Source organism: Accipiter gentilis, chromosome 18 (genome assembly GCF_929443795.1).
Source record: "Accipiter gentilis chromosome 18, bAccGen1.1, whole genome shotgun sequence".
Lineage (NCBI taxonomy): Eukaryota > Metazoa > Chordata > Aves > Accipitriformes > Accipitridae > Astur > Astur gentilis.
Genome location: NC_064897.1, coordinates 24,923,766 through 24,945,651, shown reverse-complemented (window position 1 = coordinate 24,945,651; position 21,886 = coordinate 24,923,766). Strand labels below are relative to the sequence as shown.

Below are 21,886 nucleotides of genomic sequence, written 5' to 3'. Positions count from 1 at the left end.
GTAAGAGAGAAGAAAGTGCAGATGGCACCAACTTATTTGCATTAGTCAGGACCAGGGATGGCAGTGAAGAATATCTGACGGAGCTATGTATGTTAAGTCACCACAACAGCAAGTGAAGCTCCCTATGGAAGACTGAAAGGTAAGCTAAGCTAGGGGGAGAAGGAGAAAGAACATAAACAACCTGTAGACCTTGCAAGTGGCACTAGCCATTCCCCTTGAGGAAGACTTTGTCGCATACAGGCTAATGAAAACCATTGCTACGCCTATGGTTGTGTTGACAAGGGAGAAGCAGGAAATGAGGATGCAGGAGAAATGAGCTGGGGATGTATACAGAGAACCCAGATACTGCTTCATCTGGAATAATGTAAGCAGACCTGCCTCTGGCATCTGCAGAAGGAATCACAAAACTGGAAAGAGAAGTGGGTGATGAAAACAATTAGGGGCCTGGAAACATTCCCATGGAAGGTCCGAAGGGATTCAGTCTCTTGGCTTTAGAAATGAGGTGTATGAGAGAGAGGGCAGTAAAGGTTTGCAAGCAAAATAATGACTGGCCTAGCAAGGGCAGGTTGTGAGAACTATTCCCAAAACTCAGAACAAAGCAATGGAGTTAGCAAATGGGAAAGGCAGTGAGGCTGAGAGCTGAGCAAGACTCAAAGGGTCTGGGTGTAAATATCAAAACAAAATATCTGGAACTGATGCAAAGATTTTGTGGAGCAGATAATAAGCTTCATGTTTCAGGGCTGAAGCTGCCCCTTGCTTATTAGCAATCAAGAGGAGACCCCTTAGGGTAAAGAGCTGATTGCTCCATAGATGTTTCCATGGTTCATCCCTCTTTCCTTCAGAACATCTGGTGCTGGCACCTGTCCAAAATGGGAGATGGGACTAAGAGACCCCCTCGGGCCTGACACATTTGGTAATTCTTGATTGCCTAAAAACCATTCTAAACTGTAACTTCATTGTTATTCCCTGTGAGCAAACAACTCCTGTGCTCTTTATTACTGCGCTCTCCATTTTTGTCCCCTGAGATTTTACCAGCCAGATGCAGCGTGTGTGTGTATGTGTGTTTAAGGAACACTTCATGACTCCGCAGTTCCTGTACTACCTCAGGGCTTCTCTTTGGGGACTCTGTATTAACTGGAATGGCTTTTTTTCCTCTAGCCTCCACAAGTTCAGCCTGCGTCAATGAAATCTCAGACTGGACCTCAGCTTGGACAACTGTCCCAACCACGGCCTCCTCCCCAAGGTACAGTTTTTTGGGTCCCATGACAGTGTGGACTGTGAAACATAACAGTTTGTCTTCTAAATAAAAGCTATCAGGATAAAGGTTTCACTCCTTGTTCCAATTCACTGACAAGCAGGCAGCAAATTCAGTGTGCTGTCAAAGCAGCTTCTGCCATATTCCACAGCAGCTCAGAAAGTGGGATGAAAATTTGATACAGATCCAGTTGATACTGTGGTAGGATTTGGCTCAGCAAAACGAGGCCACATGAACTGGCACTGGCGCAGGATTCTGAGCACAGAGTGTATTTGTGTTTGCACAAAGCTGTAGTGGCTACAAGTGTTAAGAAGTGATGGGAAGATGTTAGTGCCTGGAACAGACACCAACATAATGATGCCAGGATCCTTGACCCATCTGTCCAGGTGTTCCCCTGTCAGCAAGAGCACACCGCCAGCTCATCCTGACAGCAGAAGCAGGTTTGACTCATGTGGCTTGGTCAGAACAACCGGTTTGCTTTATCGTACCAATTTACACTGAGGTGATGAGGCACAGGGCTGCCCAGTGGGTACCCAGACCACACCAACCACTCAATTCATTTAACCGATTAGACCCTCCTTTTTGCTACCTTTGCCCCTTTCTTTCTCCACCCCAATCTCCTACCAAATTAACACCCACCTCTAATTATCTGTGACCTCATCAGTCACAGTTTTGGTGTATCCAAAAATTTAGTATTTATGATACCAAATGCATCTATGTAATCTTGGTGTTAGGTGGTATTCCTGATATAAATTGTTGGTCTTGCAGGATACTACTCCCCATCTGTCTCCAGTACTCCCCTTCAATTCTCTGTGAAGTTTTTTCTCACATAACTCCCCCTTGACCAACTGTGAAATCCAGCCAGCCCTCACAACACTATCTGTAATTTTTGTCAGCTTCTCACACTGTTATCTGTCATGTCCAGCAATTTCTCATGTCACATCCAACTGTTTTCCACATCCTCTTCAGTCCTGAGAGTCTGCTACCAATATGGCTGAAGACAATGCTGGAACAGGTGTATGGATAGCAATAGGGTACGCAGTCTCACATCAAACTGTTGGGTCCATGAAGGGACCACTGACCCAAAACAGCAGATTCAGCTTTCATTTCCTGCAGACAGTTGGTTCTCCACCAACTCTTCCTTCCCAGTGCAGGAATTGCTTGCCAAGGACAAGAAATATTAGTCACATGGGAAGAGTACAGCACGTTGAAGTGACTCCCTTTGGGGAGAGTGGCAGAGCTTCTTCAGTGCTGAAAGAGGTAGAGAAATGGACACCAACTCTAGAGACATAGGCATGACGCCAGTTTTAGGTTTTTCCTTATCCTTCTGCATGAAGCTACTCTGAAGAGTCTCTCCCCTTAGGAAAACCCATTCTTCCACATAGATGCTCCTTGCTTGTTGTCCACCACATGCAATTCCTCATGTTTTTGTCTACATCTCCCTTTCAGGCGGACCACGCCAGCCTCAGGGATCTCAGCCTCCACGAACAAATGCACCTCCACAGCAGCGGCTCTCTCCTCAAGGACAGCAGCCCCAGAGTCCCCAGTCCACTTCACCTCAGCAGCAAAGGTCACCTGGATCTCCACAGCAAGTCCGATCGGCAACTGGGTCCTCTCCAGTCCAGCCTTCCAAGGCAGGCGTGTTCCCTCCACAGCAGCCTAGACCTCCTGCTCAAGGCCGGGCTCCTAGCCAGCCAAGCCCCACCGAAACGTCCAAGCAGCAAGCCACCCCACACCCGCATCTGAAGTAGGTGCCCTGTTAAACTGCTAATATCTGTAGATAGTAGAATAAGGCTGTCAAAAAAGTACCCTGAGCTGACATGAAGAATGTATCACCTGTTGTCAGGCAGTAGTCCCCAGGGACAAAGGCCTGGACAACTGCGAGTGACTTCAGAGGTATATAAGCCTGGGCATAACAGGCCACCATTCTTGTTGTCAGAAAGAACAAGTTGTACTTGATATCTCCAAGATTTCACGTTCTTCCTCTTGTTCATGTGCTCATTGTTAATCATGTGCTCTGTCCCAGCCACATCAACACATCTACCACCTTCACAGCAGGGTATACACTCCTTAAAGGCTGTATTCAGCGCATTATGGGCCAGAAAGCTCAACAAGAGTCATTCCTTCGCTATTCCCTGAATGAAGGAGCCACACAAGGTTCTTCACCAGGCAATTGTTTGCAATTGGTAGCAAAAAGGCAGGGGGTGCAGGGGGAAGTGGAAGTGGTACTACTTACATATATAAAATTCCAAATGGTGACTGTATGTTTAAGCGCTCTTCTGGAGCAGAGCACACCACTGAATTATTGTGGATCTTTGGTAGCAGCCTTTGCTCCCACCCTTCATGGAGCATATCTGCCTGGCACTGTGGTAGGAAAGACTGGCAAAAAAATGTTTGGCATCGACAAAAAGTTGACACAAGAGCAAATTGGTATGAACAGGCCAGAACAAAATATAGGCTAGGAACGAGAAGACAGTTTCTAGGCAGCAGAGGAGTGATGTTCTGGAACAGGCTTTCAATGATGATGTCTACATGAGCAAGGCAAACCAAGAGCAGTGTAGTTAAGGATCAAAATGTTGGTGCTAAGGATGCAGTCGCCACACTATACATGTTTCAGGTACTTTAGTTCAGAGTGCGGTCTTGTGCTGAATGCCTGTTACTGACAGGAGAAACCACACAGTAACAAAGCATGGTAGCGGGGAAAATTGGGAGATTTACTTCAAAAGGACAGTCCTGATCTGAACTTAAATGCTAGCAGATACACACCCAGCAGGAGCAGTGTGGCCAACCAAAAGATCTGCATAACACAGCTGACAGTCAGAGCAGACATGCCAGGGAGGGCAGGCAACAGCACATGTTGCAGGGGACATGGCTACCAACTTGCCGAACCTCTCATGCTCTCACGTCTGAAAGGACAGGACCATCATTCATGGTACAGCTGATGAGAGACAGGTGAGCCTCAGTACGAATCCATTCTTCTGTATTAGCAGCAAAAGGACTTAACTGTTCCTCACAACAGCCGCACCAAACGGCAACTGCGTACTTTTAGTCAGATGTTTTCATAAACACTTACTAGTCTGGACTGTGATATTGGAGCCACCTGTCCGTGTCCCATCCTCTTCCACCCCACCCTGCCTCCCCCATTCCTAGATGTCTTAGCATATGGAGATTCTTCTTGCTAACCTTTCCTTTCATCCTTGAATTTGTCTGTGTGATGGAACACAAAGCATCAGTAATCAGCTTTGAACTACCACCTTGTCCTGCTGAGCCTGAATTCTGTTTTCCATTTCAGCAAATCACAGTCCCTGACAAACACCTTCAGCATATCTGAATCATCTCAGAGGGGAAATGCCAACGAAGACGAAGCAAAAGCTGAGACCATCCGCAACCTGAGGAAATCATTTGCTAGCCTGTTTTCTGATTAATAGCCCTGCAGCTGGATCTGTGCTTTTGTCAGCCCTTACTCTTCATATCAGTGTACCTGACATCATCCTGAAATACACTCAATGGTACCCAGCGATTTACAACTAACACCTGGGTAAAGGGAATTTAGGAAGCTATAGTTGTTTTAATACAAAGAAAATATTCTAATAATGGTCTGAAAAGTGACTATATAAAAGTGGCACTATTTCATTGGTTTTTGTGCATAATCAGAATCACATCTATTCAAATGACTGAGTTGTAAAGCAGATTTTACTCTTGCTAACCCCTGTGGAGTCAACAGAGTTATAACAGTGCAAACTAGATTTTATTTCGATTTGTATATAGTCAATACAATTGCTAACTTCCAATTACTGAATCCTTGTTGAGGCCGAGCTAAAAGAAAATATAGGCTTATTTCAGAAACAGATGTGCAAAGATAGAGTCAAGAATAAGTATTCATTGACTGATAAAGTGAGCATGCTTGAGCATGGAAACACAATGAACTGTGGAACTTCATGATACCAACTTTATAAAAAGTCACTTTTCAGAGCAAAACTACATTCAAGTTAAATATGGTACCAGGCATCAGTAAGCGCCAAAGATCACATAAGCAGGTCATCCAGATGGACTGCTGGTTTGTTGCAGATCACTCCGCTCATAGCAGATAAAACATCTCTGTTTCATGCCTTGCATTTATGTTCCCTGCACATGATTCCTGAGTTCTGAGAGAAAAATGTCCTGTTCTAACCCTGTAGCCTTAGCTCAAAAATAACCTGCGAAATGGGCCTTCCACACGAAAACCAACTTCTTCCCCTGCCCCTGGAAACACAAGAGTTCATGTTCACATTCACACAAATTCCAGACAAAACCCAGCTAAACTCCCAGCACTTTGGTGACTTGGTCACATCTGGCTAAGTATGTCCCCCAGGAATATGCTTAATTAATAGCAGAGCTGATGAAGTGCACATACTGGTGTGCTGAGTGTTCCATAATACCGAATGGACAGAGAGATGGAGTGAAATCCTGTCTCTCTCCTTGAACTCCCATTGACTTCACTGGGGTGAGTGCAAAATGAATGCAAGGTGACAAACCTGCAATAGAACAGGAAAACTATCCTTTACAACAAAACTCCTTTACAACCAAGATGAGCTGGGGTCCATCCAGAGACACCAAGCCATGGGAGGACATGTATGGGATTGCCCCAAGCAGGTAATGATCAGTGTTAGTCCTCCCCGACCACCCCCAAGAATTATTCTTCCAGAGAAGACAGAGATGGATCTTTGCCAGACATGCTTTTCCTCTAAGCCTGCAACACAGAATGAAGCTGTGTATGAGCACATATATTAGAACTAGGACATGGCAAAAAACAGGAATGACACAAGCTACATTCACGATTGAAAAAACTGCCCCAGGTAAATCAATGTCATCTATGGCTGTTTCTACCAGCCGAGAACCTACTCATTGCACCGTGCTAGTTCTGTTTGTAACACACCTAATGCCAGTCCCCACCCCACCTCGACTTGACTTCATGTTTTGTCAAGTACTTTAGTCACAAACCGTGCATACAGCTTCAAGGCCAGACTTTTGGCTTTGTGCTTCCCTTAGCAACTTCACTCTGATGACACTTAGAAATGCCCAGGGAAGCAGGGAGGTTAGTAAATTAAAAACAATGGCAGAGATCTTTGCTGTCACTTAAACAGGGAGATCCCCAAAGCAGCAAGAGCAACAGCAGCATTTGCCATCTTGAATCTTACAGTTCACTGGTGGGAATAAACTCAAACAAGCAACTCCTTTCCGCATAGCACCTGTAATGAACATCTAAATCCAATGCAGTCATCTGGACCTTGTACGACCTACCCCTGAGTAGGCCTTTACACATATAATGGCTTTTGTGACCTGTGCACTTTCAGGCAAGTAACAGCATAGCTTTCCCAGTTTGGAAGGCTCTCAAGAGACTCATCTGGATCAATGATTTATAACTCAAGTTCAGTATTATAGAACCACCCTATTCCCTGATGATTTATCTTTTTTTTTTTTTTTTTCCCAGTTCTGTGTTATCCTTCCAGGTTTGCTAAGCAGTTTACAATGTAGCATCATAATTACATGTCATTGTCTGAGAAAAAAACCAGACCCTGCTGTTTTGCAGTCTCCAGGAGCAATAAAAGAGTGACAAATGGCCTTGAGCAAGCACTGTCCCACTGGCAAGAACAATAGCAGATTAACAGGCTCCACTACATGGAGAGGAGGTAATACAACTCTGGTGGGAGAGAATTTCCTTCTATAACACTTCCTTCAGCATGGTTTATGCCTTTCCCTACTAAATGGTCACCAGAGATGCAAAGACAGAAATAAAAGTTTACTGCCAGAATCCTCAATTGCTCTATCCCCTGAATCTTTTTATGTCTCTCTTACCAATACAACCTATACAAAAAATAAGTAACTAGTGACTAGTATGGCATGGCCCCATAAATCGACCCCAGTTCATCACTGAAACCACAACGGTTGGATCGTTTGCTGATGCTGCATGTGAACACAGCAGGGCTGTCCTCCAATGGACCACAGTAACAGGATAGCACTGTTGACTAGATACCCAGCAGTGACTCAGATCTCTCCATTTGCCTACAGCTCCCAGCTGTCGTCTTTCAAGGGACAAGCAGAATGGCATCTCCCCTCCTCCTAGCTCCACCTTGCAAAAACAACTAAAAGCAACAGGCACTCTCAGCTTAACTTGGTTAATCCTACAGTTCCTGAAAAGCATCTTCAGTTCTATGCACAGAAGCGCTTTAATGAAAACACTGCATTCACTTCCTAGGTTAAAATGATGAATTATAGAACCATAGAATGGTTTGGGTTGGAAGGAACCTTAAAGATCATCTAGTTCCAACCGCCCTGCCATGGGCAGGGACACCTTCCACTAGACCAGGTTGCTCAAAGCCCCATCCAACCTGGCCTTGAACGCTGCCAGGGATGGGGCAGCCACAACCTCTCTGGGCAGAACCTCTGTTCCAGTGCCTCACCACCCTCACTGTAAAGAACTTCTTCCTTGTATCTAATCTAAATCTACCCTCTTTCCATTTAAAGCCATTACCCCTTGTCCTGTCACTACTGCCCTTGTAAAAGGTCCCTCTCCAGCTTTCTTGTAGGCTCCCCTTTAGGTACTGGAAGGCTGCTAGAAGGTGTCCCCAGAGCCTTCTCCAGGCTGAACAACCCCAACTCTCTCAGGCTGTCTTCATAGGAGAGGTGCTCCAGCCCTCTCATCATCTTGGTGGCCCTCCTCTGGACTCGCTTCAACAGCTCCATGTCCTTCTTATGTTGGGGGCCCCAGAGCTAAATGCAGTACTCCAGGTGGGATCTCACCAGAACGGAGTAAAGGGGGAGAATCCCCTCCCTCGACCTGCTGGTCACACTTCTTGTGATGCAGCCCAGAAAAGAGTTGGCTTTCTGGGCTGTAAGCACACATGGCTGGGTCATGTTGAGCTTCTTGTCAATCAACACCCCCAAGTCCTTCTCCACAGGGCTGCTCTCAATCCACTCATTGCCCAGCCTGTGTTTGTGCTTGGGATTGCCCTGACTCACGTGCAGCACCTTGCACTTGGCCTTGTTGCACTTCATGATGTTGGCATGGCCCCACCTCTGAAGCCTGTCAAGGTCCCTCTGGATGGCATCCCTTCCCTCCAGCACGTCAACAGCACCACACAGCTTGGTGAAACTCTATACTGTGTCCTATAAATGTTCCAACAGTACACTTCAATCTACAGCTATGATGCTCACACACTAGATGTTGTGGCTAGCAGGAGATTCATAAATGCATCATCGTGTATTCAGGTTATCACCTTTTATGTAGGGTTTCTATTCCAAAATCCCTACAATCTAACAAAGCAAGAGAGAGGGAATACAAGGGGTATATTCTCTATTTTTATGAATGGGGAACTAAGGTAGATCCAAGAGGTATGTAGGTACCTAAATGTAACAGCTGGAGTTAGGGGCAGTAAGAAGGCAACAGAAAAGTTGGTGAATAAAAGTTACTTTTAAATCACAGGGCAGACATGCCCCAGAGCATGCCTTAGGATCCTTCTCACACAGCTGTGATAATTGAGCACCTGGTCAGAGCTTCCCTTTCGTCCTGCATGCTTTAATTTTCTTCACATGGAAACCAGGAAACATGAATAGATTTGCGTGTTTGGATCCAGCCCAAGAAAGAGCTGGGACACAGCTATGACACCCACTCATATCCACCACCTGGAAAATTAGTTTACATTTTGCTGTTTAGATACAGACTGAGAAACACCTTGACTTTCTTGTAGTATCTAAGTGTGGTATTTCAAGAGGAATGTCACTTATGTTCCCATGCAACTGAGAGTCTTGTATAAAGCTAAGGTTCAGAAGAACAGCAGTCCTGCTCATATCTGCAGCGGTATTTTCTTCTTCAACTAGTCACAGGCAGGTACACAAGACCTTACACCTTCCACGTGACCCAGTTACTTCTGAAGCATTTCTGCAGCACTCATCACAAGGACAAAATGGTGCAAGACCAACGCAGTCTAGATTTCCCTTTTCGTTTTTATAGTCAGTGGAATATAAAGAATCACTGTAAGCTCTAAGAGGCCTGACTATACGCTTCACTTAACTGAAAATTCTGTTCGAACAAGGCCATTCAACCACTGCAGGCAAATGTCGAAAATTAAGGCTAATGTTGGTATTGAAGTGAAACCACTGTCCCTAAATACATACTGTTAGGTGTTTAATTATGGGAGGATTTGCACTGGCATGCCATTGCTGTGAAATAGAAAAGGGAAGAAAGAAGCAATACAACTTATGACAGCAAAATAAAGTATTATATTTTACTTCCACCAGAGTTAATGGCAAAACTTCCTGACCCTACTGAAGTCAGCTGACTTTATACAAAACAAGAAGATGAATCACTGAAATATCACCTGAAAAAGCACATAAGTATTATGGATTAAATAGCTTGTATTCAACAGGAAATGTCATTCCATTTCCACTGCTGGAATTTCAAAAAGATTTTAGAAAATAGTATCAGCTGTCACAACAGTCATCAGTACCATTTACATTTATAGAAACACTGAGATCAATCCATCTTAAAAAAATATGTAAGAAATGAAAAGTTCTAACAAAGTTTAGTCATTCCGGTCTTCCTTTAATTGAGCTCCAGCATCAGCCTGCAGGTATCGTCAGACTTTAACAGTGGTCTTGTTAGTTGCTCATTAGTTAATATGGCCACACTTGAAAGGTGCTCATTAACATGCTATAACACATTTCCTCTTGGCAAGATAGATTTTGATACTTAAGTAATGGAATTAAATGGAATTTACTGCAGTAAAGTGAGAATTCATTCTGCTTCTCCTGCTGTGATCCCATTTCCACTGCAACCAGATCAACTTATTTAATTCCTTAAGTAAGTTAGGCAGGAGGAAAGATTTATTTTTGCACCAGTTTTAGTTCACACACAGTAAATGCAGCCATGTACTACAGCTCCTTATTTGTAAAGACAAGGAGAAAGACAAAAGTTTTGCTGCTGGTTCTTTGTAAAACTGCTCTGCTTCTGTTCAGACTTCCGAGTTGCACTGTAGCATGACTTTACTCAGTTGTTTGTAAAATGAATTGATTTGTGTTCTAATATTTCCGTTGTAAAGAAAATCCCTTCCCTGTATACTTTGTGTATTAAGTAACAATACAAAAATGCTTTTTACCTAATAAAACATTAAAGGAAAAAGGAAATATCATCTTTGAAAATTTCCATGAACGCACATCTAACAGTGGTAGTATCCTGTTCTATGTGGTAGATGTTTTTGTCAATAGAGATTATTAGCCAGGCAGATTTTAAACATCATCATTTTTCCTGGCAACTTAATAAAACTTTTCAAATAAGACAGACAAGTATAGGCTTTGTATTTAAAGTGCTCTTTATCTGATGCAGCAAGTATTTGGCTGGTATCCTTCTGGTCTCTAAGTAGCACTTCACAGATGATTAAGGGCAAGGGAGGCGGGAAGCAGAACAAACTGTTCTAAGTTGCAGCTCTTCGTGAAACAGACCTTAGTGCCAGATGGTACAGTACTACCAGAGCATAAAACAAACCCAGCCTTTGTGGTTGAAACATTACCATGCACACATGTTCTTGCCACAATCTGAAGAGAAGGCAGATGTTAGTGCCTGGGATTTGCAATCTCCTGCAGTTAGAAAGCAAGCTCAGGGACTAGAAAACTCACTGAAGGAAAAAGCAGCAATCAAATGAACGCACGGCGAATGTCCATGGGGCGGCCCCGGCTGGGTCTAGGTGAAAACCTGTCATTGGGACCAGCTCGTCCTGGAAGTGTAGGGTTTGCTCCAGGCAAGGAACCAATTGGGTCAAAATGTGGTCTGAAAGGAGGAAACTGGCCTGGTGCTTCTCCTGGGCCAGGAATGAGTGAGTTAATTGGGTCTCCAACATAAGGAAGTGTTGGTCTCTCATCATATTCTCCACCAATGATCATTGGGGGATAGATGGGGTTTGATGGGAACGGGTTGGGAGGAAAGGGATTAGGATAGAATGGGTTGGGATGAAAGGGGATTGGATGAGGTGTAGGGGGCAGAAACATCATGTGCCTCCATCTCAGGGCCTCCTTCTTCTGTTTCAACTTTTTCTTGTATAGCTGCAGACAGAAACAAAGGCATTTTAAAGCTCTGTAAATGCTTTTGTGTTCCACCTTCAGCAATTGCATTCAGTTCTGCAGCACTTCTCAGAAAAGCACTCCTCGCCAGTCTGAAAACCCAGAATAGCAACTCCCCTGACTGCCAAAGACCAAACACAGCATCTCTGGAAGACCTCTAACCCACGATTTGGGCATGCACCACATAACTTGTTGTTTTCTCCTACTCCGACCAAACTCAACAGGTGTACACAGAACACCACACTTTTAAACGAAAATTTAATTCAAAAGTTACTGCCTCCCAATGTCTATGCTTTATTCTCAAACTAGCCCATGGAGACTAATCTCACTGAGATTATATAAAAAAACGCCACCTACTTCTTTCCAGTCTGTGTCACGAGGCCTCGCAATAGGATCTACAAAGAGAAGCATAAAATTAAGAAGAGCAATTTATTTTACCTTTAAGTAGCATTCATGCCACAGATGCCCACAGTTTTGTCAGAACTTGCAGAATAATCAAGAGATGAAAAAACACTTTGGGTCAATACATTTTTCATAAAGATAATGCATCTTAAAAAATATAAAGCTCCAGGACCAATCAATAGGTAATCTGCTTGCATACCCATTCTATGTAAAGCATCATCTCCAAAAGTTAATGAATAGAGAAATCCCAGAAACATTGTCCCCAACTTTGACTTCTGACAGCACCTCCCTTGATCACCTTATTCCTTCAATCTTTTGTGAGAAATTATAGCAGCAATATCTCTTCCCTCCACTTCCCAATATCTGCAGTAGCCAAAACACCAAGGTAGCCAGGGAAACAGATGAAAACAAGGAAAGTCTGTGCCACACAATGGGAAGAACTATGTAGTCCATCAGTAATGGCTCAGCAGACTGTCACCAGTTTTCCTGGCAGAAAATCGCGCATCCACCTGAATTACACCTGACCATCTGTACTGGTCAACATCACAAATGACTGCATTTACTCACAGTGTTTAAAAATCAGAAGTGGTTGCCTGAGGAGCCTCTTAACAAAACCTGTCAGACCTAATGCCTCTGTTCATGTGTCTCAACGTTACCTCGGAAATCTCGCAGATACATAAACCTCCATAGAAGCTGGTCATTTGAAGCTGTGTAAAGATCACGGCAAACAGCAGAAAGAGAGATGAGTGAACGGACATCCAGCAGTCTGAAAATCCGAAGCTTGAGCTCAAGAGGAAGGACCACTAACCCAAACACATCTGGCAAGTTCAGAGCTACAAAGTAGAGAAAATAGAAGCATTACCTAAGTGGTGCAGAGTGTACTCTATCTCTAAAGACCCTAAAAGAAAGAAAGGACATTATAAACTTTCCCTTAAATCATTTCCCTTTGATGCCCGAGTTACACCACTTTTCTCAAAAAGTACTGTGACATGATTTCTTATAAAACAGATCTCTTGCAACTCTTAAGTACATTTATGGAGTGCACAAAATAGGGGAAATGGCACTTCATACTGACCACTATTGGCCACTAAGCCTAAGAATCATTTCACACACCTAACTATGTTTATAGGCTACAGAACAAAGGAATAGGTAAAAGAAAAAAGACCTGCCCAATTTCATGAGCCCACAAAAAGCACATCAAATATAGAGCACATGCTTCACATAAAACCTTTCCACACTGAAGTCTAGAGGGAATTCCATTGAATAGTCTTCAGAATACAAAGCTGAGACCTTTTATGGCAATACCTATGCAGAGAAAGCCTGGCTTCCTACTGCTTCACAAACACCAGCTTGAGTTACTTCCTACCATCCTTTCCAAGCCCTCAATGACCAGTTACTGAGAAGATCATTCCTGGGGTTAGACTTCCAAATATGATGCTATATAAATTTTTCTGCTTTGACAAAGAAATGGATCAAAACTACAGAACTGCTGCCACAAAATTATTGTGGTATGATTTTCTCATCACCAAGTGTGGATAACAGCCACTCCACTTCAGTCTCTTAAATGTAACTAGAGCAATCAGGGAAAAAAAAAAAACAGGAAATAATCAACATATTAACATTTGCTGAGATGCAAAGATTAATATAATTTCTTTAGAATGTACAAATGACTTTATGCTTACTCTTTATACACCCATCACTGAGCAGCTGTTTCTAACACTGTTCCTTCAGAGAGACCCGCTCCCTTCCATCCTCAAAAATGAAGTACCATCTCTAATTGTAAACATTTTCTCTCACCTTGTCGGGCAGCAGCCAGAAGAGAGTAAACCAGCTGGTCTTTAAAGAGACGGGATAATTTCTGAAGGTCTTTGTAAACACCTGCAGCCTTTTCTATCAAAGAAGAGAGGTAAAAAGCTTAACTTCAGGAGGTTATAATGCAAAAATTACATAAGAACAGAAGAATTATGGGTTTCTTATAAGCAGAACTGTAATCTGCTTGTCATCTTGATGGGAGCAACTCTGCAGCTAGAGTGTAACAATCATGCAATAAGCAATTCATTGACAAACTAAAGACCAGTTCCAAGGTCACGCTAGGTTTTCCTTTGGCTTTACATCATTAAGAGAAATACTTGAGTTCTTCAGAAACAAACTGACTCTCAAGCTGTCAGGACTTCCTCTGTCAGATTTCAGAGCTCACGTGTAACATGCACCTATGTTGTAAATGCCTGCAATATTCATTTTTCTGACAGGAACGTTTTTCCATTCTGTTCTCTGAAGACAGAGGAGCCATAAGACTACCGTTATATCGGATACATTTCAGTGCTCAGTTAATTCTTCCAAAGCCTGTCAACTGGAATTGTACATCAGCAACCGGGGCTACCCAGGACACAGTGCAGGACACTGAGTGAGCCTCAACTGCCAACAAAGCAGTTCATATACTTCAGAGAACAAAAAGGCTAGTCAGGTCTGTGCTCACAAGGATCCATATCTACCTGCCCTTCTCTCCTCCACCACCTCCTTACTTTTCCCTCTAATTTTGGCATTCTGGAGAGAGCTATGTAGTCAGCAGATGTTTTCTGACAAAAAGAATGTAACAATTACAGTGCCACAACAAGAGTGTAGGGTACCATCAGCCTCTGAAGTCCTGAACTGCCAGGCAGAAAGGGGATATAATCCAGCACTGCTATCCCAGCGATTCACACATATGCTTAAGACCCCATAAATAACAGGCATATGTAGGCCAAAGGATGACTTGGGCTTTGCAAGGTTCTTTCTTTCCACTATTAATCCAAGAAATTCAAATTAACAACAAAATGTAAGTAAATGGCTACACTCTTAATTCCTTTTACCACAGAGCTATCACTAACCTAAATGGTAACCACATTTTTGTTCCTTTTTGCTATTCTGTACCTATTCTGAGCCCTACTGAAGTATATCCTTATTCACTGTGTCACTTCTTTACTTTCAGTTTACTACTATGAGTATCATAGCTCAATCATACCTGGCTCCTGAAAGCAAACAAAGGATGCTGGCAATAGCTGTATTCTCTTAACACCTTTAATCTCTTTGTTGATTTTTAATGTTGCTGCAAACATAAGAAAAAAAGACATTTCAAAATTTAAAACACACAGAGATGACAAAGACAACTTCATTACTGCCTTACCCTTTGGAGGTGTTTTACTTTCCTCCCTTACCAGATCCCCTCAAGGAAAATACCCAACTATAGCAAGCAGCTAGACAAATAAAAATTTCAGAAAAATAAAATGGGACTTAAAATAGCAGGGAATAAACAAAGTTCTTGGTGACAGAAACCAAGCATTGCCTTCCACAGTCGTGTCACGCGGAAAGAGATGTAACACAGCTAAAAGAGGTACACAACGAGCCATTATTATAACCCAGTCATTAAAGAAACATTAACTAGAGAAAGATTCAACAGGCTTACTATATGAACACTATATGCATGGTAGTTACTACATTGTCCTAAATCTAACCTTAACCTCACTTGGTCAAAAAATTTGATCAAAATGTGTACACGTCCTGAGAAAACATATGTGCTTCTACAAATTGGCATAATCAGTTACAAGTTTTACAAATAAACATAAAAATTTGAATCAATGGTATCTTGAAATTACAATCAAGACCCAATTTAGTGTTGGTTCTGCAAAAATGTGGAATTGCTCGAATGCTAAATAAAATATGAAAAAGAATGAAAAACCAAACAAATGAACAAACAAAACCAAAAAAACCCCACCAAGTGATATGGAAGTTGCCTCAAAAAATTAGACTTCCCTAAATCTTCTGGACTGAATAGTTTAAACTAAACACAATTTTTGAGACCACAGTTAAACTTTTGGCATGCTACCAGAAAGATTATACATTAAAGCTAAAGAATACATAGTCTGGAAGTTGTTTATAAGTCATGCAAAGAACATGAGACAAGACAAAATATTGTAGCTGGAGCAAATCTACCTCCTTTAATGTTTGGCAATGTATACGAAAGTTCCCATGAAATGAGACAAGAAACAGATTTCTACAACATTGCAATGAAAAGGCCAGCTGAATCCTCTAAGGATTGATCTGTTATGATGAGAGGGAGAGAAACAGTTAACAGGGAGACAGGAAATGCCAAGAATATTAAGCATCAGGAAGCGGCACACCTCAGCAACCTGGATAATCAAGGTGCAGTTCTAAACAGAGTGCACAAAAGCACATTTAAGTCTTTTCTTGCTAAACAATGGTGATATTTAGCAATGTGCATCCAGGATAAAAACTTGACTAACTTACCATTAATAGCAACAAGATCTCCCAAAGGCACACAAGTCAAACCAGCAGAACCTTCTTCGCAAAGAGGATGAGTGTACTGTAGCTTATAAACACCGTTCCCTCTCCATTTCTCTGGCATAGACACTGCCTTGGCTTCTGTCCCCTAAAAATACACAGAGATAACACCGCCATACTTTAGCAATGTACCAAGACTAAGGGGTGAAAAAAGAGAATTAAAAGCTAGGAACTAGCAGAATGCTGCCTGCAATTCAAATCTTGGTTTAGTCCCAATGCACATTATGACACAGACTACAATTGCATGATTATATACTATTTTCCCCAAGACTATCAGAAAATCTAAGGAGAAGTTTAATAATTTTTTAACCTGTCCCAGTGTGTGACAGGGGAGGCTGTTCAGTGAGCAGATTCACACCTATTTCTTTATGTACTTCATTCTGTCATTTGTTCCACCATTCTGACTACTCCTGCATGTACGTTAATTTACTGCATGAAAAACATGTCATCATACCTTTTCTGTGAACTTATGAGCTCTGACAGGGCTTGAAGAATCATAGCTTGAAATCCATTCAAAAATCTGAGTGGACTAACAGTTTTTCCCTTCAATTTCAGCATGAAAAGGCTCAGATGGAATCCCAGAGGGGGACACAACATAATCACAACTACAAGTAGACTCTCTCTCTTTCCTCTTCAATCTGTGCAGCAATCATCTTCCCTACTTCCAAGCCTACTGACTGACGTAAACAAACTTTCTTTCCAGTGGCAAATGTATTCTTCAGATAGCATTTCAGGCTATAGAAATGCAATTACCTTAGCAGATTTATTAAACTGGCATTGGTCAACCGGAAACCTAAACTGACCCCCTACATGTGCTCAGTTAACCTCACTGCAAGAAAAAACATGAGAATTTAAACACCTTCCCTGAGGGCAAATCTTTGTTCTACATGTTCCACCACATATCAGTAAACATACAATGCAACTCTGAAAATCTAAAGGGAAAAGGTGAATTCATACATCATACAGAGGTATTGCCATAGATGCTCAACTACGAGTTAGATATCTCTGTAGGTTAGCAGAACCAAAGCATAACTGAACTCAGCTGAAGTGAATAAGGAACTGGAGACACCATTTTGTCAGACCTAGGCCTTGTTAACCACCATTTGAACAGGATACCATTGAGATGATACTGATGCTTAAGGCAGTGCTTCAAAGAAGTGCTACAGTCTAAGCACATCTACACAAGCTCAAATGTATAAAGCAGAAACAGGAGGTTGTCAGCTGGGTCCCAGTGAGGCTGAGGACCGAAAGAAACACAGGGACAGGCTTCTTCTCTCACACCTAAAAGCTGCTCTAGTCTTTAGCCTTAATGCTTACTGGTCCGGCAAATTAGAGAAGCTGATACTTCAGCAGCCCCAGCTGCTGACTGACATATACAAAGCCAGAAGTGGATCTTCAGATGCATCTTGTATCCCACATTCCCACAATATTCCACAGCTTTCTCATACTGACCAAGGAATTTCCTGATTGGTTGTGCACCTACCTGAGGTACATAGCCTGTCTCCATCATGAGAAGATGTACTAGAACAATCAAGGCATCAGTGGCACTGGTACACTCAGCAGAAAGGTAGAGCATCTCTAAGGAATGTGGTATTTCACCATCAGCAGCTTCACTGCACAGCATGGGTTCGGAGGGATAGGAACCTGTACCTTCTTCCAGGTCAACATCTTCTGGGACTAATCCAGAAGGAAACTCTAGACTGGATCCTGCCTTCAAGGGAAAGCAAAACACACCATCGTTCAGAAAATTACACCTCTATATACATCAATATTATTCATCTCCTTATTCCAGTCCTCACAGGCACCAAGTCTGCTCTACTGATTTCTCATGCAAGTTGCACAGACTCATTACATCTCCATTTTCTAGCATCCCAGATGGAGACTGGGATTATACACATAGCCTCTGTATTTTTTAATATTTATGATGCAAGATCCTTCATAAAAGGATCTCTCATTTTATTGCATATACTACTTGAAAACAAAGTGATAATAATAAACTAAACCTTCATTAGAATTTTTGCAACATCCTATAGTGAGTAAATTATCCCTGTGTATCACAATTTATTTAAATTTAGCCAACATGCATGGCAAGTAACCAAAATGGTAACTCAGGCTGCTTAGAAACACAACAGGCCTAAATAGCTGGGGAAAAAAAAAAAAAAAAAAAAAACATCAATGGAGTGTATCTGCTGCCACTTGAGGAGGACTGTGGTTTTATTGTGGCTTCCTTTCTTCTACCAAAATCACAGCATATTATTACGTAATTTATAAAACCACCCACAGATACATTACCAAAAAAAGTAGCGAATGGAAACTTTAAGCAGATTTATCTAAGGGAAGGTTGAGGAAAGGGAAAAAAAGAGTCTAAAGGAGCTGTAGGTACTTCTCCCCCACATCTACGCTCAATGGCCCAAGACACCCTTATGTTTGTATGAGGCTGGCATGGCCATCCACCCATGGAACCTCCCTTCTCTCATTAACAGCAATAGACGTAGCCCCAGTTAAACATAGTTTTTCAGACTTCTAGAGCTCTTCTATAATGACACTTAGTTACTTAGAAATTTTCCTGCCATCTTTCACCACAATTTTGGAGGAAGATGTAAGAATCCTTCATCTTGCCTTCAAATACTAAATAAATATGAAAGAGATACTTCTGCACAGCTTTACTATGGTCTGACTGACAGACATAAGGAGCTTGCATGCCCACAGCACCATGTAAGGGTTATTGCTCCCAACAAGAATCAATGAGACAATGGTCCAACTACCTTTTCTTTCATTATTTTACAATTCTTTTTATCCTAAATCTTAATTTTCATACATTAAAATTTAAAAGGCCTCATATAAAGGTTGTATTAAGGGACATTTTGTATTTGAAATTCATTCCAAAACAAAAAAAATACTTGCTTTGAAAGATTGTTGGAAGACAATTTCCTCCCAGCTTCTCAAGCTCCTGCCTAAAACAGACAGGATCGTGTAATGAGACAGACCATGGCACTAGGCTGTACCTGCAGAGCCTCCTTTAGGAAGGCCATTAACCACAGGACCCAGCAGCTGGTGGGAGCTGTTATCTGCTTAACTATCATACGTACTGTCACACAGGAAACAAACCAGTGAGTAATATGAAAAAATGTGCCTATTAGTTGCTTGAAGCATTCGGGATCATACATGTGTACACCTACAAAGCATGAGGCAGGAGCTATCTCAGCAACACTACCTCCTTTCTAATGGGTTATAACAGTTCCCTGTGATTCAGATGGCCTGCACCTCACACTAAGGTCTCACACTAAGGCAGGCCATCTGAATCACAGGGAACTGTTATAACCCATTAGAAAGGAATCGTGCACTCATCTTGCCAGTAGTGTTTCCGTCAGGCAGTGCCTGTCGCGTTTGTTCAGTACCTAGAATCAGTTTCCTTGAGAAGACAGCACTGAGGCAGGTAAGAAGCACACTCCTAACTACCTTACAGAAAGTGCATGTTCCAGCAGAAACATTAAATCCTGTAAAAATGTCAGACCTGAAACATCTCAGGGTCTCTGAACTAGCTTGCATGTCACAGCTAATAAACAAAGAATAGAGACAAATTTCCATCCAAGTAACTGGCTATATTTCAGACAAGTATAAGGAGCCAATTATTCTGAAAAGATTCTCTACTATGTAGTACAGCAACTGACACAACAAGATACCTTGTTTTTTGCCTTATGTTGTGCAGGGCAATTCTCATGTACTTACCCTCTCGTCAGTCTTTTGAACTTCCCCTCGAGCTTTCTGGTTTTCAGATTGCTCATTCTGCCCTTCTTCATTTGGACTGTTGGCCTGACTTTTGTTGGGGATCAAGGTGGACGGCTCATGACCATTCTCAAGTCGGGGAGGAGTAGAAGGAGGAGGAGGTAGGTTGGGTTGTCCATCTGCTTCTTCTAGTAATAAGCATATCAAATCACCAGAAACAATCCCGTATGAAGCTAAGGTCTTCTGATCTTCTGTGAGAGCATCTTTTCTGTTCAATGTTATTGAAAACTCAGTATCAGAACTGCAAAATAGAAAAAAAAAAAGAAAAAAGGAAGTATAGTTGGCTGCACCTGGGTAACTGCACACAGAGGTATAGTTAGAAATGCATACTGCATACTACAATAGTACTATGCTGCCGGTTTTAATCCATTATTAAAGGAAGAGTGAGGAAAAAAAATGGTATTAAATTATTTCCCCCATGTTTCTCTCCAAGTACATTTTAAGTAGCCATAGCTGCTTGGTAGGTATAACTTAATTTACAGTAATTGTTCGTAAAACAGTTACAAAGGAAAGCAAACAAGTGTCCTACAAATTAGAAGACATCACACCTAGCAAAATAAGCTTTAAATAAACTACTGGCTGAGATTATTTAAAAACAAGATACTCTTGCAGACTCAACCATCTTGCCCTCTGATTAAGCAAATTATTCATTTCAAAAGGTCAGCAGCTGTCCTACAGCATGCTAATTGCAAATGAGGATAATAAGAAAAGATGCTTCAGGGCAAGCACTTACGGAAAAAAAAAACAAAACAAACAAACAGAAATGCAGCTGGGTAGCACGGAAGCAGCTACCCAGCATCAGCTATAAAACACACCCACTGTGGCAAGACAAGCAGCAACTTCAGATTTCTCCTGCCCACACTGCTATGCAGCAGAGCGCAGTGCTATCAAATGTACGTGTCACCAGTGGAACATCAGTACGTCGCACCCAATTAAAAGTCTGGCAATACAAACCCTTTAGCCACCATCGGAAAATGAGCCCCTTGCATAGGTATTTCTTAAATTGATTTTGCAGACTTCACTCTCTTATAAAGGCTGCCACGAGTTCTTCACAGATAAAACACTGATGAAATTTAAACCTCAGAGGCTCTCTAAGAAGACAGCAAAACTATAAAACGGACAACCTACAAGAATTTTAGTGACGTAAAACCCACGGGGAAATTTAAGTCAGCTCTGCCCAAGCTGCAACCCTTATTTCACGGCTCAGCGTTTCCCAAAGTAAGTTTTACTTTCCTGTTCCGCAGCGAACAGCCGCCGAAGCAAAAATCTCCTCAGAAGCTGCCGTGACCGGCCGCGGTGCCCCCCCCCCTACCCCCGCTCTGTGGTACCGCACACGGGCCTACCAACCCAACCACCGCCCCTTCACACCGCGGGCTTCACCCCGGAGCCCTCGGTACCTCTCGACCCCGTTCGCTCTGCCTCCCCTCCTCCTCCTCCCGGTCGGCCAAAAGAAGAACCGTCCGCCCCGGGGGGCCGCCAGCGCCCGCCGCCCCTTCCCGCCCCCCCTCACACGGCGGCAGCGCCGGCACCGCCCGCCCGGCAGGGGGCAGCAGAGACACCGTGGGGCAGGCGGAGGTGGGGGGGGGGGGGGGGAGAGAACGAGATGGGCCGGACCGCCCCGCCCCTCCCCCCGCGCCGCGTGGTACGGCGCCGCCGGCCCAAGCTTGCGCGCGCGGCCTTCCCCCCTACACACACACACATACATACATACACACCCCCCCACCCCGCGATGGTTCGTTCCGCACGCTACCTGTACCCCCAGGCGGGCAGCAGGGCCCGGCGCAGCTGCGCGCGCAGCTCCCCCAGCGTTGGCTCCGCCCCCTGAACCTCCAACGGCGCCGTTCGCTTCTGTACCCGCACCCGGAGCTTCATGGCGGCGGCGGCGGATCTCCGAGCCCGCCTTCGCGCCCCCGAAGCGGGCCCCGCCGGGTGGCGGCGATGGTGATGGTGGCGGGAGGGGAGCGGGCGCAAGGGCTGCCGGGGCGTGTCGTTGTTTTGGTTGGCGCGGCACCG

The 21,886-nt window shown here is 43.3% G+C and overlaps 2 protein-coding genes across 5 annotated transcripts in view; one reads left to right on the top strand and one right to left on the bottom strand.

Annotated features, from left to right (window-relative positions):
* SYN3 (synapsin III) overlaps positions 1-9,453 on the top strand; it is a 264,723-nt gene extending 255,270 nt beyond the window's left edge. For all 3 annotated transcript variants that reach the window (XM_049822562.1, XM_049822561.1, XM_049822560.1), the window contains 3 exons: positions 1,159-1,243; positions 2,705-3,002; positions 4,548-9,453. In XM_049822562.1, coding sequence (XP_049678519.1) covers positions 1,159-1,243; positions 2,705-3,002; positions 4,548-4,680 — 516 coding nt within the window. In that variant the 3' untranslated portion in view covers positions 4,681-9,453. The remainder of the gene's footprint in view (positions 1-1,158; positions 1,244-2,704; positions 3,003-4,547) is intronic.
* Positions 9,454-9,491: 38 nt separating this feature from the next.
* FBXO7 (F-box protein 7) lies at positions 9,492-21,870 on the bottom strand. 2 transcript variants are annotated; one of them, XM_049822563.1, is made up of 9 exons: positions 21,624-21,870; positions 19,817-20,114; positions 17,571-17,798; positions 16,034-16,175; positions 14,751-14,834; positions 13,547-13,639; positions 12,406-12,582; positions 11,705-11,742; positions 9,492-11,329 (listed from the first exon to the last, which is right to left on the bottom strand). In XM_049822563.1, the coding sequence occupies exons 1-9, from the start codon at positions 21,743-21,745 to the stop codon at positions 10,925-10,927; spliced, it is 1,587 nt and encodes a 528-aa protein (XP_049678520.1). In that variant the 5' UTR covers positions 21,746-21,870; the 3' UTR covers positions 9,492-10,924. The 2 variants fall into 2 exon arrangements, with proteins under 2 accessions (XP_049678520.1, XP_049678522.1); XM_049822565.1 differs by lacking the exon at positions 21,624-21,870 and adding an exon at positions 20,828-20,856.
* Between the last annotated feature and the right edge of the window lie 16 nt (positions 21,871-21,886).

Excerpts from the sequence above, each read along its gene's own strand:
- FBXO7 (XM_049822563.1), bottom strand. The coding sequence starts at position 21,745 with ATGAAGCTCCGGGTGCGGGTACAGAAGCGAACGGCGCCGTTGGAGGTT. Across the intron at positions 20,115-21,623 it reads CTGCCCGCCTGGGGGTACAG|TTCTGATACTGAGTTTTCAA; the intron begins GTAGCGTGCGGA and ends TCTATTTTGCAG. Across the intron at positions 11,330-11,704 it reads GTGACACAGACTGGAAAGAA|CTATACAAGAAAAAGTTGAA; the intron begins GTAGGTGGCGTT and ends TTCTGTCTGCAG.